Source organism: Aythya ferina (genome assembly GCF_964211825.1).
Source record: "Aythya ferina genome assembly, chromosome: Z".
In the NCBI taxonomy this organism is placed as follows: domain Eukaryota; kingdom Metazoa; phylum Chordata; class Aves; order Anseriformes; family Anatidae; genus Aythya; species Aythya ferina.
This window is the reverse complement of record NC_140299.1, coordinates 77,356,372-77,373,806: the sequence shown is the minus strand read 5'-3', so window position 1 is coordinate 77,373,806 and position 17,435 is coordinate 77,356,372. Positions and strand designations below refer to the sequence as shown.

The 17,435-nt window shown below is 39.4% G+C and overlaps 1 protein-coding gene across 2 annotated transcripts in view; it reads left to right on the top strand.

Annotated features, from left to right (window-relative positions):
* Positions 1-4: 4 nt before the first annotated feature.
* Positions 5-17,435, top strand: part of MSH3 (mutS homolog 3) — a 111,510-nt gene continuing 94,079 nt past the window's right edge. Inside the window, exons 1-8 of one of the 2 annotated variants that reach the window (XM_084503957.1) lie at positions 5-182; positions 445-568; positions 1,564-1,784; positions 5,146-5,349; positions 6,720-6,836; positions 7,595-7,714; positions 8,980-9,123; positions 10,125-10,291. In XM_084503957.1, the coding sequence (XP_084360083.1) occupies positions 75-182; positions 445-568; positions 1,564-1,784; positions 5,146-5,349; positions 6,720-6,836; positions 7,595-7,714; positions 8,980-9,123; positions 10,125-10,291 (1,205 nt within the window). In that variant the 5' untranslated portion in view covers positions 5-74. Of the gene's footprint in view, positions 183-444; positions 569-1,560; positions 1,785-5,145; positions 5,350-6,719; positions 6,837-7,594; positions 7,715-8,979; positions 9,124-10,124; positions 10,292-17,435 lie in introns of both variants that reach the window. The other variant, XM_084503956.1, reaches the window with a different exon arrangement.

The following is a 17,435-nucleotide window of genomic DNA, read 5'->3' as shown; positions in this document are numbered from 1 at the left end:
GGCGGCGCGGCCGGGAGCCGGGCCCAGGCCGAGGCCGTGTCCCAGTCCCCGTCCCCGTCCCCGGTGCCGTGGCCATGCCCCGGGGGCGGCGGCAGGACCGTGGAGGCGGCCGGGGCGGCGGTGGTGGCCGCCAGCCGGTGCTCAGCCGCTTCTTCGGGCCGGCGGCGAGCGGCGCGGAGCCGGTGCGGGGCGGCGGGGGGCTGGGGGCGGCGCAGCTGGAAAACGGTTATAAAAACGGTTAAAAAGCCGTTATAAAACGGTCCTGTTTTATAAACAGCAGCGTAGATCCTTAAAATAGTTAAGGGTTTTGTATATCGTTAGTTAATTCCTATTTTTCATGATCTTACCGTGGAGTTCTCAGGTGTGTTCTTGCCCCTCATAGAGGATTGGTAAAGGAAAAATCAAAATCCTACCTGAATTCCTCTCTTTTATTTCTCTTTTCAGGCTGCTGAAGTTGGCGTAAAAAGGAGGACGTCGTCTGAAAACAATGAACCAGGTGAGAAGAAGAGCAAGGCGCGGCAGAGCACCATGGATGACATCTTTAACACACTGAAGGCCCAGGGTAAAAGTGAGTTGGCTGTAAATAAACCTTCACGAATTCATATCCAATAAACATTTTTTCACTGTCAAACTTAAAATAATCCTCTGCAGATATAAGAAGCATCTGTTGATTGCAAGAAATATTGGAGAGCCATTGTAAGCATACTAGCTGTACTTTCAAAACACGTTTGTGGTTCACAAGCTAGGTGTTTGAGCCTTGCTCTGAAATTATTCTGCAAACCCCCTTCAACTGACTCAGCTTTGACAAGTTGTGTAGTTGGTGAAGTCCTGGCAGAAAGGCTGCAGCTTCCTTCTCTGAGTTAGTTTAGCAGCCCATCTTCTAGACTCGGCCTGCAGGTTGACTGGCACCTGACAGCTGCGTGGAGCCTGGCCTGTGACTGAGGTACCTAAAGGCCACCTCAGAGTAAATAGTTCCAGTGCAGTGCTCTGAGCTGTGAAATGTCAGCTGCTTGAGTACATCAAAAATGCCTGTGTTGCATCTGGCTTTGAACCAAGATTTTAACAAATTATGCTAGCAGAAAAACAGGTCAGCTAATGTAAACTTTATTACACGTACAATTCTTGTGAAAGAGTTGTCCTCTACATATTTTTTAAGTAGGTATTATATTCAGTTTTACGGGTGTGATGGTTTGAATTACCATTAAGGGCACCATCATCTAACAACATTGTCTGCATAAAAGCTATGCTGAAAAATATAACTCATCTCCTAGTATTCTTCGCTAATTTTGTGGCTCTGCAGTTGTCAGTTCAGAAAATAATTTTGCTTCTTTTTCCGTAAATGAAGAAGCATGCAAGTGAGGAACATTGACTCTCCAGAAAACTTAACCAAGTTAATCGCATGCGCAATTGTCAGGTTGGCAGAATGGAAGCCATGGGAGAGGAGAGGGAAGAGAGACACTAAGCAAAAAGTTGGAGTTCCCTACGTATTGATGTCATTCTAATAGATATTTTAGAAAATAATTTGCTAATCTATTTTTTTGTTATGTATTTTTACTGAAGAAGAACCTCAGAAGTGTGAAAAGCCCAGGATATGTTTGCAAACTCTAGACAGACTGAGAGAATTCAGCAGTGATTCAGACCAGCAATGCAACAGAGTCCGGGAGGATGGTTTTCAGGAGAAAAAATCTCTCTATTTGGAAAAGTGTCCCAGTATTATTGGGAGAAGTTCAGAATTGAAAAACCCTCTTCAGAGTGGGGACACTAGCCCAAAGGTTGCTCAGAAGGTATGTAGAGCTTTGGTCCAGTGCTGTGCAGATGACAGAAGTTTTTTTTTTTTGTTTTTTTTTTTTTTGTGGTTTAAAAAAGAAAGCTTTGGCACAAGATTCCTTTTACATTTTAAGTATTTTGTTTTCTGTCAGTAAATAGTTTAGCACCACAGTAGACCAGTGTTTGTGTGTGGATGTTTGCCTGGAACTCCAGTGAGCAGAATGGCTCTCCCAGTTCTTCAGAGGTATCATTAAACATTGCATTGTGTTAATAAGCAGTGACTAGGGAGTATAAACACTGGCAACATGTCTCTAGTTACGTGTTAACCTATAATATTGTAGTAACAAATGGTCAGTGTGGTCCTTTGCTCGGCTTTCTTTCAGTTCTACCAGTTCCGACAGGGGCTGTAAAATTCCTGTGAGATGTCTTTGCAAAAATATAATTCAGAGGTTTTGCTGAGATGTAGCTTAATTCAGTTGCTAGTTGCTCCAACTACTAAATGTGTCAGTGTTTCTTTTCATGTGCAGAAGATTCAGGTAGTTCCTGTGAAAACTTACTGTAGTGATACCTAAAATACAAGTCAGTAAGAGTGAAAGAGTTATCTTGCTTCTCCTTTAATTGTGGGTGAGTTGAGTGAACACGTTCAGGGGAGCCTTTGTGTATTTGGTATGTTGGCTACTTGTTTTTTGGGATCACCTTGCTCAGCTTGAAGTATTCAGGCCCTAAAAGGCTCTTCTACACTTACTGCATTGTTGTTGCATTGGGAGTAAACTGTTCCTTAACTAAGTTTTACATCTGGTGGCAGTGCAGAAGGATATACAGCTGATTGACCTTTCCTGTCTCAAGGTTGTAATCTTGAAACTGTGGTGCCTGGGTTGTTTGAACACCAGACCAAAAGAAGAAGAGTGAAATTAATAGCTTGTTGCAATAAATTTATGTTGTGATGAGGGATTATGCAGCTGTGGTCTGATGGTGAATACAGACAAGTGCTTCCTTCTCCTCTCTTTTTCAAACCCTTGTCTGTCTGGCAGTTCTCAATTTCTGACCCGTTGTCCATCCAGTTACACTGACACCAGACACTGCCTCTGTTAGTTTAATGTGAAGAATATAACTTGGCATCTCTCACAGCTGTGTTGAGAACCAATTCTGGATGCAGGAACTATAAAAATATGTTTTACACATATCGTATATGGAAAAAGCATGTAAAATACTTTTCATCTTTGTGACATTAGAAGCATTGGAGACAGTATGTGATGGCACAGATACACAGTTAAAAATGTGTGTGCTACAGTAACTGCAGTAGAGGTGTGTGTTTGGCCAGGAAGGGCAGGTGTAACCCTCCTTCCACCAAGCTGTGGGCATCAGGTGGATGGATGTTTCTGCAGAATCAGGTTTCTGTCTTTGAACAGACGTGTTTGTTAATCTTCCACGTATCAGCTGGTGCAGTACTGCTCCCTTCCCACGCCAGAGTTGGCTTCCAATGCAGTGACACCTGTGTGCTTTTCATAGTGGTCTTGCCACATTCATATCCTTGGATGCTGGTAGTCAAACAGCATGTGGTTCCAGTCGATTGGTAGTTGTACATGAAATGATGATTGCAGTTTACCTCTCCCTTCCCAGATGACAAGGCAGCTTCAACCACTTCCAGAGAGACTCTGCAAAGTGTCTGCAAGGTGTATGCAAAGGAAAAGTAAAGAGCAATCATTTATTACTTCATGTGCTCACTAGACAGCGAGGGCTCATGACCTGCCTGGCAAAGCACTGCTGTTGTGTTTCTTTATATGACAAACGCTGAGTCTGTGCTGGCCAGGCAGTCAGATGGGGAAGGGCTGTCTTCACTTCCTTGGATTGGCTCATCTTGGACGTTTCTGTCCTGCTTTTTCCTTTGAGTTATCACCTTTTCCTGTTAGCATTTTTCATCCAAATTCCTTGAGCTGCTAACTTAATACCATCGCAACAGCTCAACTTCCACATGTGTTTTTATTTTTCTTACCTTCTTTCATGGCTTTATTTCACATGCTTTCTCACAACAATTTTCTCTATAAGACGAGACAAGGTCACACTGCTGTGCTGGCACAGACCTTGGATCAAAGACAGCTGAAGACTGAGGGTCAAAATAGGGCTTGCATTAAAAGGCCAAGGATTATAATCGAGACTTCTAACGCTGTCTGAGTTGTAGGCATAGCACCTGTCTTCTAACACTGGGCTGTGTTGTCTGCTTGTCAAATGGGTGATCTCCTGACTGTGTGCAGTTCCAGGAATTTTGCAATTCACAGCTAACATCAGAGCTAATTGCTCTTTCTTTTCCATTGCTTTGTGACTGTGTCCTTTTATGTTCCCATGACCCAGAGTGTGTGATTTTCATGATCTTTTTTCCCAGTTACTGTTGCTCCTAAACACCTGTTTTACTTTCTTCCTTGAAATCTACCTGGGGTACTTTTTAGAAAATGGAACTTACCAGGTTTATTTTCAGATACAGACACTCACTGCACAGTCTCATCAATTGTGTTTTGTGCTCTCATGTGCTTAAAAAACTTAAGTGGAGAGGTAGTCTTTGTATTTTATTTATTTTTTAACCAATTTTATTAATATATGAAGTTGTGATGTAATTTAGAAGGAACATTGATGGAAGTGAAGCTCACCTTATTGATGGTGTTCGCTGCACTTAATAAAAGGCTGAATCCATCACCGTGCTTGCCATACAGAACTAAACAAATTTGGAAAGGTGAAGTTGTTTGGCTGACATAGGCTACATAATGTTATTCACTTATGTAAGTGATGAACAGTAGAGCAAGTGGGCTCAAAGCCTTAACTGTTAAGGCGTTAGAAATTGTAGTACAGATTTTCTGTTTAAGAATAAATAATTTTGGGATGTTTGCTGTACTTGTGTGGTGCTGACTGGAGAAGAAACATGGTTTTGGTGCTTGAGACAGCAAACAGACTTGTACTGAGTTGGTTTATTTTTTGATTTACTGTGGATTTTTGGATCATTAATCTGTCTGCACTGCAATTACTCATCAGTAAATTGGAATGCTAATTCTTTTCTTAAAATGTGGCTAGTGTAGACTGCCAGGTTTTTGCAGCCTGGATGTCTCTTGATATGTGCTCATGATACGAGAGGGATTTGTTTCCACCTGAAGTGTCTAAGAACTGTTGGAAGACAAGTTGACGAAGTGATGGAAAATCTTTTTCTTTGGTGACCTTTTAATACCGAATAAACTGTACTATGTATAACTTCTTTAATACTCTTCTTGCAGTTCTGGAGACTATTTACTGCAAGAGCAATCTTTAGCTGTATTGTGAGTCTGAGTCAGGGTCTGAGAGGTGATGAATTTATTTGATGATTCTTAACTATTCCTTTCCATCTTTTATTTACAGGAGGAGTCACGCTGTGATCTTAGTCAGTTTTCTGCATCCCTTAAAAGCTATGAAAATACTTCAGATACAAATCTTAATAAGAGAACCAAAAGCATTTACACTCCGTTGGAACTTCAATTCATAGAAATGAAGAAACAGTATAAAGATGCTGTGTTGTGTGTGGAATGTGGATACAAATACCGCTTCTTTGGAGAAGATGCAGAGGTAATTTTTGTCAGGATTTTGGAAAGATACTTGCATTGTGTCAGTGTCTTAGTAGGTCTATGGCCGCTTCCAGAAGGAGGCTTCCTGGGGACATGAATTGTATGAGTGTTTTTAATACCTGAAAATAAGATGAAAAATCTCTGTATACTTAAATGTAAGACTAGCCATTACACATACACTTTAACCAAAGCAGCGTCTATTATTTTGTAATCATAAGGTTGCATATTGAGAACTTAATTATTGTAGCACCCCAGTGTTTATTACGTGGCAGACTTAAACCTGAAGCAGTTCTACAGATGAATTCATTATCATGGCACAGATCAAGATCTACTAGGAATATTTCAGCTCTGAAGACAGTGAAGCAAATGATGTAGAGTAGATGAATAGATACAGCCTGGGTGCAGAGAATGTCTTGGATGCAAGAAGAGTAGCTCCACAGAAAATAACATAATGTTACATGTGTTCAGTTACGAAACATATTCAGATGCTGCATCCACACATGCCAGATCTATAGGAACTGGAAAGTACTTCACAGCAAACAGCACTTGGAAGTGATGGTTCATAAATAGCTTATGCACATTTTGTTTGTGGTCTGTCCCAAAAAGGTTTACCCTCTGGTCCGTGCTATTTCACTTAAGACCATTGAGAAGCTTCTCTTTGCTTGGTTACTGGGAAATAATTAATTCTTACCAACTTCATACTATTTAATTTGTCTACTCATTTGCTAGTGCACTTACAGTCCAGATGCCCAATTCAGTGTTTAACTGCAGTTTCTGTTTAAGACCACCTTCTCTGTTCCGGGCAACCACCTTCTTGCTGAGGGCAGAAAAGCAAATACAAATCATATATTAAAATGTCGTATTTCAACAACTGTTGCTATTCATTTTCTTAGAAATATTTAGCCACCACTTCTGTTTGATAATGATGTTTCAGTATTTTAGTTGATTAGCGAGCTTAGCATCATTAACATTGTTCTGTCCGTGTTTTTTTAGTATTGTGAAGAATATTTGAAATTTTGTTGAGCTGTATTGCAGAAACCATGCATGCCCTGTTTGGGTCATTTATCTCACTGTGGGAAGGGTCAAGGTGCAATGTAATAATCTGTTGTGAAGTCTGTGATACTGAAGCCCCTGTTTGTGACAAGATGTAAAAACAGGAAGGTGAAGGACTCACCATGCTGAGCTTTTTCCTGTCATGTTTTCATTTTGACAGTGGACTTCTAAGTGTAAACGTGAATTGGTATTGTCATAGAAACAAGCTCCTGTACTGCGTTTTGATGTGTTTGTGTTTGTGGGACTTCTGTTGTGACTGCAACTAGTGTGGATGACCTGAACTACTTATTGTCTGACTCTTTTTCTTGTGTGTTGCAGATTGCAGCTAAAGAGCTAAACATTTATTGTCATCAGGATCATAACTTTATGACTGCCAGTATACCAACTCACAGATTGTTTGTCCATGTGCGACGACTTGTAGCAAAAGGATATAAGGTAATCTCTGGCTTTTAATTAAATGCTGTTCAGTATAGGATAGCACTGAAATAACTTGCAGTTATTGTGCCAGAGTCTTATTTGAACTGAGAAGTGGGAAATGTATTAGTACATGTTTCTGCAAGTAAAATGGCTAACTTTGTTGCAATTTATCTATTATAGTGAATGCCATGCAATTCAAATTGATTAAAGCTTCCTCTGCTGTTTTAAAAAACAGTAGCTTCATTTTTTTCTATAACAGTTCTGGAACAGTTCTTTTAGTTATTTTTTTATCCAGCCTTTGCACTTAGTAAAGGTAAATATGCGTACTTTGTTTTTCTTCCTCACATCTTACTTTTCCTCATCCCAGACCATACTATTTTTTTCTCTTTCTGTCTGTTGTTCTCTTCCCTATAACTTTGTGGCTTTCTATTGACACCTCCCTCTTTCTGCTTATCAGAAGATGACTTGTTGAATTCAAATTGATTGCAGCAATCATTCTCTGACAAGTGATGAACTCTAGCTAATTTGTTTCAGAATATGGCAGGAAGCACAGAGGAAGAAGTTGAGAGGGCAGTTAGAAAAGGATAGAGAGAATAAAAGAAAAGGCTGTGGCTTTCTAGTCTTGTTGGTAGGATTGATGCTAGCCTCTGCCCTTCCCATTCAGCTTTAGTGATGCACTTGCAGTTTGCACATCTTAAAAAATCACCAAATTTATTAAAAAAACCCAACATTTAAAATCAAGGAACTAATATTGTTTCTTTCCTGTGTGCCTTTAGGTTGGAGTAATAAAACAAATGGAAACTGCAGCACTGAAGGCTGCTGGAGAAAACAAAAGCTCTCTCTTCAGCCGGAAACTGACTGCTCTCTATACAAAGTCTACACTTATTGGAGAAGATATCCTTTTTGAATGAATTTGTTTCCCGAATCTAATCATAGATGTATGAGGTGCTATAAAACCAGTGTTATCACCTGGACAGAACATGGGTGCTTAGTGGCTGACAGGGAATAAAACTCCTTTAATTTTATGTTGTCATGAAACATCATCCAGACTTTACAAAGAATTTATTCAGGGACTTAGTTTTGTTGTAAAACAGCAGAGCTTGTGTTTTCTGTAGTTGTTTTTAGACTTTCCAAGTCTGCAGTGTTCTTCAAGGTCTCGTCTTCAGCTTTGTGTTTGACCAGATAGAGAACTGCAGCATTAGTAGTTCATAAGGCTGTCAAGGAAGAAGAATTCACTGTTTGGTATCAACAATTTGCTTTAAGTAAAAAGAGGGTACTAAAACCACTAGGCTGTAAAAAAATAAAACTAGGTAATTAACTCCTAGCTGTCGTAACAAAGAAAAAGCAAAAAGGAGATGAAAGCATCTTTTGACCACTGAAGTTGTTTTCCTGACTTCTGCCTTGCCTCTGTCATGTTTTTTCTGTAATATCTCAAGCTCGCATTTAGTAGATACTGAGAGCTAAAAAGATTGTTAGATTAATGCCTGTCGGGTTGCACTTAGGGCACAGATCATGGAGGCAGATTACACAGTCCCAGGATTTTGACGTAGATTTCCAGTGTACATACAAACTCTCTTGCAGTGACTGGCAAACTGATGAAAGCAGGCTCAGCAGTATGACCCAATGTGGTGGACTGATACGCAACAAATTTTTAATGAAGTTAACCTAATGCTCCTGCTAAGACGTGAACTTTCGTTTAAGTCAGTCTATGCTTGCTTTTCAATTGTTGCATGCTAGTGCATTTCCTTCTCTCTGTTAGGTGCATGTGGTTTGCAGATGTGAAGTTAAAGTGAGCAGCCCATGTGCAGCATCTGCTGGTAGTTAAACATTTGACATAACTGCTCTGCCTTGAACAGGGAGACCCACAGACATAGTTGAAGATGGCCTTTGCCTGAGCTGATGAAATCTGCATCGTGTAATTGCATGTAATATGAACACAACCACTGACTTCAGTCCTCCTGCTGACGGTTACCTGAAATTCACTAAAGTGATAGTAGGAGTTAAACTAATAAAAGAAAAATAAACCTTCAGTCTGTCAGGCTATTACGAAATTTAGTTGAGGAGGACTTAAATCTAGAAGGACTTCTGAATAATCCACACAAATCTGTGTGCAACGTTGTTGTTCTGTTTCTTATTTTTTTTTTTTTAACACTTGATACATGTGAACCCTTTGCTGAAGCTAGACGATTCTGTAGATGTTGAAGAGGTAACAACCGACGTCCCTGATAACTACCTCCTCTGTATTTGTGAAAATGGAGAAAACGTAAAAGACAGAAGGAAAGGTGACATTCTTATAGGCATTATGGTAAGTTTCACAGAGAAATTAGTATTTTAGGTTTTTAATATATTTTTTCTTAGGGGTGAATGGTTGTCTTCCTTTATTCAGTATTGTACCGTGTTTTGTTTTTTCTAGTTCGTTTGTTTTATAACAGGGTCCAGTATAGGTAAGATATCATCCGTGTTTGAATTGTGATGGCTTAATACCTGAAAACTACCCAGTAGGTTTGGACTTGGTAACTGGATATTTCCAATATCCATACTTTGGGAATAGCAATATACGGGATAGTTTATTGCTGCCATATTGCTTGAAAACATACCTGTGTTTTTTTTAGCAGCCAAACACAAGAAAGCTGTTAGTAAACTAACTTTAGAGTATGAACATTTTTAGGGATAATACTTTAAAGCATGTGAGCAGTTTTTTCCTCTACAAAATAACTTTCTATGGAGGAAGAGACTGTTTCTATTTTTACTGTTTACACTTCACTTTGTACTTTCTATTATGGTAAAGATTGAAACCAGAACTGTTTAATGGGCAAAACGTAGTGATAACTGAAGCCCATTCTGTTGATAGTTCATTAATTTGAAATTATTTTGATTGTAGTTGCATTTGAATGTCACACTGCAGCTGGGAGAGAGCAAAAAAAAGCACGGGCCAAGATGACAATTAGTTTCCATGCTGAATTGCATATACCTTCCATAGGCTTCCAATGATGTAGATTTGCATGCTTCTTGATAGTAGTAAGAGTTGAGCAGTGGGGGACTGACGGTAATGAGAGCACATTTACATTTCCAAGGTATTGTTATGATTTACCAGCACAAAGTTGTGATAGTCTTTCAAACTTGCTGCTTTATAGATTTGAAGAACATAATTGCATTTTTGATCTTCCACTTTCATTAAGTGTGAGGGTGCTATGCAACTTCTGTACTGTATACAACTTTTTTTCTTTCTGGCTTAACAATTTGAGTTACTGAAATGTTCCCTGAAACTTTAAATAGCCAATGTGTATATATTATTCTATTTGACAGGCAATCCAACCAACTACAGGAGAAGTCGTTTTTGACAGTTTTCGGGATTGTGCATCTCGCTTAGAATTAGAGAGTCGGCTTTTGCGCCTGCAGCCAGTTGAACTAATACTTCCATCCAGCTTGTCAGATCAATCTGAAAAGCTCATCAACAGTATAACCTCCATGAGGTATGTTCTATGGGGATTTTTTTTTTCTTTTGTTTTTAATTAAATCTAAGCTATTGATGGGGTTTATATCCAGAGGTACGCATTGATGTATAGTTCCCTAAAAGCCATTTTCAGAATGTCTGTAGTTTGCTGCTGGGTCAAAAATCCCCTGGATCCTGCTGAGTTCTGAACACTCATTCTTTACTTGTATTTAGACTGAAATTCAGGGCTTCTGTCTCAGGCCTGTGAAAGATTAGAGGGTCTAAACTTTTTTTGTTTTCATTTAGATCATCTTGATCCCACACTCCCAGTCGTGTTTTTGTTGTTTTTTTTTTTTTGGCTTTATTTTATTGTTGATGCACCCACCTTTGGGATTTGAAAGTGGTGCTCTGTGTCTGCTGTTGTTTGTCATAGTATTAGTATCTCTAGATGGCATGAAATTTATTTTCTATTAATGTAAATACATATTAAAAAAACTTTGTAACTGGTATTTTATTTTGCTTGTGCTATTACATTATCTTGAAATTGAATACAGGCTTGGAAGTACTGTAAATGATCATCCATTTATATTTTGTGTTCTCTTTGTGTAAAGTGTAAAATGGTTAAATGTTTTCAATTTTTGTTTTACTGTGGTATAAAGCCAAAATAGGACATAATTTGTAGGATGACAGACGAAGGGAATAAAACATTCAAAATCTTGCAGATGCAATTTTTGTGGGAAAACAGCTTTGTATTTTTTTAAACCACACAGCTCCTGATTGGAGAGAACCAGAGTAGAGTTTGGCATTTCTATTTTGAGTGAAATAATCAGAAGAAGTATGTTTCCTTTTACCTGTTAATACAATAGGAGCTAAAGAAAGTCAAAGAAAAGTGAATGTGTTGCATAGACACAGTTGTGTGTTAGGGGGAAGATACAAATGTCAGCACTTCCCGTATTGTAAAGACAGACAAATGCATCACCATCACATGGGCGGTAACCACCTGACAGATTGTCAGCTTTCTACCGTGACTCCCTCACTTAAACTCTGCCTGTGTCACCATCTCGTAGCTTTCTCTAATGCCCCAGACAGCTGATCAGCTTAATCAGGCTGCTCCACAGGCATTCCTTTCCCACCTGTCAGCGTAATCCTTCTTTGTCTCTTTTTACAAGAAAAAAAATAAAAATCTGACATGAAGTAGTGGGTAGGCAATCTGCTTTCATGGCCCATTGCAGGAGTTTGCACAGATGTTGCTGTACTCAGCTCTGAAGCTATCAAGGGCATGAGTGTACCAGAGACCACAGTGGGAAGAGGGACTGAAAGCTTGCAAGTCAGTGTTAGGGATCTTAAGAAAATGTGGCCTGTGAAAGTGTTGTATTCAGCATTGTTCAGTGGCATAGCGATGCTTATCTTTTGTAGTGAAGTGTGCTCTTGTCTTCTCTTCCCTCAGCTCCTGTGTGGACTGCAAAGCCATAAGGAGTTGAAAAGGTTGATGCCTGACTGTAGGTGTACTGGGCAAGCAACATCAGTGTGTTTTCTTGCAGTGCAGTGGTTTGTTAAGACTTGGGCAGATAAAGGAAGTATTCTTCCTGTCAGATTAGGAAGGAAGAAACTTTCCAGTTGCCAACAAATGTTGCAACGTTTTTGCCCTGGTAATCCTTTGATGACATTCCTTTTGTAGATCACTTACAGAGAGGTATGTCCCAAATATTTCTAAATACACCAGGATGAAGACTAAAAACTTCTTTTCATTGCTGTTAGTGTTGTGTACTGAGAATTTAGTGGAATCTGAAAGAAAGCAAAGTTATGTAAAAAGACAGACAAAGCAAGCATGTTTCTCAGAAACAAGTATTTTAGTTGTATGCTAAGGAAGTTCTGATGTAGGTTTGAGACAGCGGTTGTGGTATTTAATTTTTTGATCATGCACAGCTGAAGGTGTCAGATGGTAACTGTTCGTTTCTGTTAAGAACCAAAGATACATCCCAGTACTTGATTTTGTGAACAGATGTTTATAGGTTTTTTCCCCCCTTATGGTAACTATCCACAAAAACCGACTAGGTGACTCTCTGGTCTAAATGTATTTAATTACATTGGAATGGTAAAAAATAAAACGCATTCCTCCAGTATGCTTTGGTAGTGTCACATCTAAACCAATTGTTTATCGATTTTGTCATGTCAAAGATTTAACCGCTAGAGGGCCCTCAAGTACTTAATTTAAGTGGTTCCAGTATTCTCCTTTCGTCTGCTTTGAACTAGGCTCTGGTTTTTATATAATTGCTGTTATACAGCTATTAGTTTTGTTCTTGCACATACTGAATGGTCTAAAGTATTTGGTTGTAGTTGTGCATTAACTTGTAATTTCATTCTTTGTCTCCATTTTTTTTCTGATAACTTCTTGTAAGAAGCATCTGTTAGCTGGGAGAGGTTTCATTGCAAATTTTTAAAAGACCTTTCTGACTAAACCCATTGGAACTGGGATCTTGTATTTCGTGAAGGCATATCATCTCTTAATTTGTTTATAATGTAGTGGAAAACTGGCAAAGTTTAAAAAACAAAACAAAACAATAAAAAAACAACAGGGTATGGAGAGGAGAGAAAATCAGTCCCAGCAGACAGACAGCTTGGAGTGGTGTCAGGAGCAGATAGGAGCAGAGATGAGTCTTTCTGCCTGTATGCAGCTGTCCTGTAAGAGTTGTACCAGGAGTTGTCTGAGTAACTTGGGGGACAGTTTGCTTTTGGATGTTGCGTATTAGATCAACGTGATGTGGGCTAGGTCTCCTGTACAGAGTGTGCTCAAAGATAGCTGGAAAACAAATAAAGAAAAACTCGTCAAGATAAAAGACTGGGCCTTCATGGCAGGAGACGTGGTCAGTTGTAATGCTTAGTTGTATTGACAGAGTTGGAAGTAGCTCCTTGCTTTAAGTGTTGTTTTTTTCCTCCCTCTCTCTTTTTAATAATATAAAAAGACCAAATGTGATGAAGAGTATATAGCAGTGTACTTGTCTGTCTGTCTTTAGTTTTCAAAAATTAAACATACATAACATGCATATTTTTTCTGTACTGCTGTGCTTCCCTTTTCTTATTCTTCTCTTTTTTGCTGCCACCGCAGCTATGTCCAGACTCAGCTAAATCATTCACAGTATTTACTGGTGCTTCTATTTTGGTATTGTGTAAATTTTCACAGCCAAATTTGCATCAAAAGCACACACATTACAGGAAGAAAAGAACAGCTGAGGAGCAGAGTACCGTTGTTCTAAATTTGTTTCTGTTAGAAACAAGAGCCAAATAAGTCACCAAAAGTGTTTTAGTGTCTTAATATGGTTGACAATCACTGAGATTGTACTTCAGCCTAAGGAATGCTTCGTTATGTTAGAAATTATTTCTATGTATTAATGTAAAATAGGTGAAAAGAATTTTGAGTCAGAAATGAAAGTGTAAATTAAAATACACATTTGAAAGGGGCCTCTTTCTTCACTTTTGAAACTGCACAGAGTACAGCGATAGTAAATGTTTGCTAATACTGCAAATGAGTGGAGAAAATATTTTCACATATTTATATGTGGCTGAAAACAGGGTCTCTCAGTGGGAAGAATTAAACAGATTTTATAGTAGGTTAATAAATGAGTGAGGCAGCAGAAAAAGCTGTTTTAGGAAGAACAATCTCAGAGCAGCTGTTTGAGCTGTACCCAAGAAAGCAGTTTGCAGAGTAAATGGAAGATACAGCCCCAGTTCTGAAGTGCTCCGTGTCCAAGTTACGCATAAACATTAATGTAATGAACACTAAGTAAAGTTAAATACTTAGATGTTTGTATGATTTGTTCATAGAGTGGAGCTTTAATTCAGCTAGTACAAAGCCACTTAAACTGCATTCTTGGGGGAGAGGGGGCAGAAATCTCAGTGTTAAAATCAATAGGTTTGAATTACCGCTGGTTTGAAAGAAGCTAAGTTCTTTTTGTAAAGATTCTGCTTAGCCATTTGGATCAAACTTTGGTGTTTGTTTACCAAAATGGTAAGCTTTAAAAAATAGCTTAACTTGTGTTGTAGATTTTTTTTTTTTTTTTACAAGTTACGTCTTTTTCTGTGTAAACTTTCACCCTTGGTAATTTAAAACTCATGGAAACAAATGCTTTTAAATGTGTGGCGTGGTTCATGTTCATTTTCTTCCAGTTTGTTGCTGTTTCAGGTGGTAAATGAAATGGTCCTCTTGCCAATGTCATGGGAAACATTGTCCATAAAAAATAATCACTAGAAAATACTATTCAAGGACACTGAACTTGAGGTCAGCTTTGGTGGTGAGCCTTCCTTCAAAAGCAATCCTTAAGTTAAAAGTAGGCTATGGAAAGTGGTTCAGAACAAACTGTTCTGGCGGGTACTGTTCTGTTCCTGAACCCTTAGTAACATCTGTTTGCGAGAGTTGGCCTGGCTCAAGGAAAATATTTTAATGCTTTTAGTTTTTCTTCTTTCTAGAAAACAAAGAAAAGATTCTTCCCTGCAAATATATGTGTGTGTTTTTACGGGAGAGTGCCATGTTTTGCACTCCATGCTCTTCCTTGTCAAGGATCAATACTTCCTTAACACTGGCTGCATTAGAAGTTGGTCTGTACTGGTCTTCATGAAATCACTTCCCTTTCAGTCACTCCTGGTCTTCTCAAATAACCGCCTTTTGTTTCTTTGAAAAATGCTCTGCTTCTGTCCAGCAAATCCTAAGATGCTCCAGAGCTTCTCCTTACGTTTTTTCCATTTGGCCTTTTTATGCAAGCACGGGTAATGTTCTCTTGTGTCATTCTTTGAGCTCCAAAGCATCATTCCACCCAAGTCTGCACTGTTTCACAGTTTTTTATTTAAACCTGCTCTGTCAGATAGCTGGCCAACAGTATAAAATAGGGATGATATGGTAACTAACTTCTTGTCCATGCCCCCAGATTTTTCATGTTACTCTGCTTGCAGACCATCATGTCTTCTTCCTATTAGGTTGGGCCTGTAGTATGGGAGGCAGTTTTGACACAGGCTTTAATCATTTGCTGCTTAATTTATACTGCAGCTGGATTTGCTATTTGTTGCCCTGTAATACATCTAAGACTTTTTATCTCCTGGTTATGACATTCAGGTTTCTGTTTTTACTTCAGTACTGCAGCATTGCCTTCGGCCTGGAGTTTGCTGCCTGGAATTGCCTCCTCAAATCCATTCAGAAGGAAATTATTCTCCCCATTCACTGATACGATCAAATTACCCTGGGACTGAATCCCTCAAACAGCTGGTCTTCCATCATTACATGCAATACACGTTTTCTTTGTTTTTATTGAAGGACCTCTGTAAGTACAGTTTCAAGCCCTTTCTGCTTACATTGAAGGACCTCTGTAAGTACAGTTTCAAGCCCTTTCTGCTTACACCGTCAGTGAAGTGCTGAATGTCCCCTCTGATTTGGCAGTCTCTTCTGCCTTTAACTGCGTGTCAGGTGGGGTCACAGCATCACAGAATGGCTGAGGATGGAAGCCACCTCTGGAGCTCATCTGCTCCAGCAGGGCCACCCAGAGCAGGGTGCCTCGGACCATGCCCAGGTGGCTTCTGGAGATCTCCAAGGAGGAGATCTGCAGCCTCCCTGGGCAGCCTGTGCCAGTGCTCAGCCACCTGCACAGTAAAGGGTCACCCACAAGGTGGTCCCTCAGGTACCTGCTCCACAGGGGTTTGTTTCATTCTCTACGTTCAGCCCTGGCACAATCTCTTCTTACCAGCACGGTCATTAGCTGTGGCTTGGTAGAGGGTCGTTGGCTGCTGGCTTGCTGTTCCTTCATCCTGCCTGCCTATTGTAGTATGTCAGTGAAATCTTTGAAACAAATGTACGATGCATTTAATTTTGTGGATCTTCATATGTGGCTGGTAATGAATGGCTCACATCAGAGGATGCTTTCATAAAGTTACTGTCGAGGACTTTTTAAAACAGTGAGCAGTTCTGTGCGTGCATTTCTGTATCTGAGCTCAGAAGGTTTGTAGGTGAGCAAGGGAGGAGAAATCTAGTAGAGGCAAAAACAAGACATCAAATGGTTACAGCAAGAATAAACAGTATTGCAGATGAAATTACTGAGCTAAGGAGTGAAAAGGATCTAAAGGGTGGGTCATCCTAGCGGTTACATGGTTTGTATACTTTGTAATATTCCCACAGATTTTTAAGTGAAAGGCAAGCTGTGACAAACATCTTGAAAATGCTTAGTATAAATGGAAGCTACAGGCAGTGGAATTTGCAGCAGGAAAAAAGCAAGTCAAGTATGAAAACAGCATGTGTGCTATTTTCTGTAAATAAAAAAACACAAACGTATTATTGACCAGATGTTTATGGATTAAAGAGGCCTTTTACACTGCTAATAACCCAATTCGTGGCTTGGGCAACTCAGCTGTATAGAGAGCTGTTTGAAGAATATCAGTCATGCCATAGCTTACTTGGTTTGAACAGACACGGAAAAAAAACACCAAACCAAACCAAAACAAAAAAAAAAACAAAAAACCAGCATAATCAAATCAGTGTTGGAGTATGTTTTTCAATTTAATCTTGTTAGAGACATGAAACAGATGCTGTTCTCAGCATTGGAGTTCATTATTGTATTTTGTGACATTGCCAGGTAAGGGAAATGTGTGGTGTAAATTTCTTGACAGATTTCTTACGTGCGAAGATGACTTCTTCACCCCTGCCTACCTTGCTGCCCTTCACAGTTTGGGACACAACACAGGCACGCATCCTTTGGATGAAATTACTATTCTGGTATGAGTCCAGAGTTGTGTCACTGGGAAAACAAAGGAAGGAAGTTTCAAAGCACTTTGTCTGAATGCAGTGCAGGTGCTCTCAGAGAGCTTTTCTCAACCTGGGTGACTAATTAGATAAGAAGTGTTAGCTCCATCAATGGAGTCACAGCAGGCCATTGTGGGCCTTGCCCAGCCCATGTGTTCTTGTAAATTCCTCCAGTCAAAAAGGAAGCCACGCACACTGATGAGCTTCCTTGGTAGTTCATACCTGGCTTGAAGGTTCATTATTTCTCCTGTAATTGCAAGCTGCATGAAAAAAGGGTTGTGTTCAGGAGCTGTATTTGTGGCGTTCTTGCACTGATTAGTCATATACATGATTTAGTGTTTTGTTTTTATTTCCTGGCACTTGAGCTGGCAGTTGTTAAATTAAAAATGATTAGGTTGATCCGGGT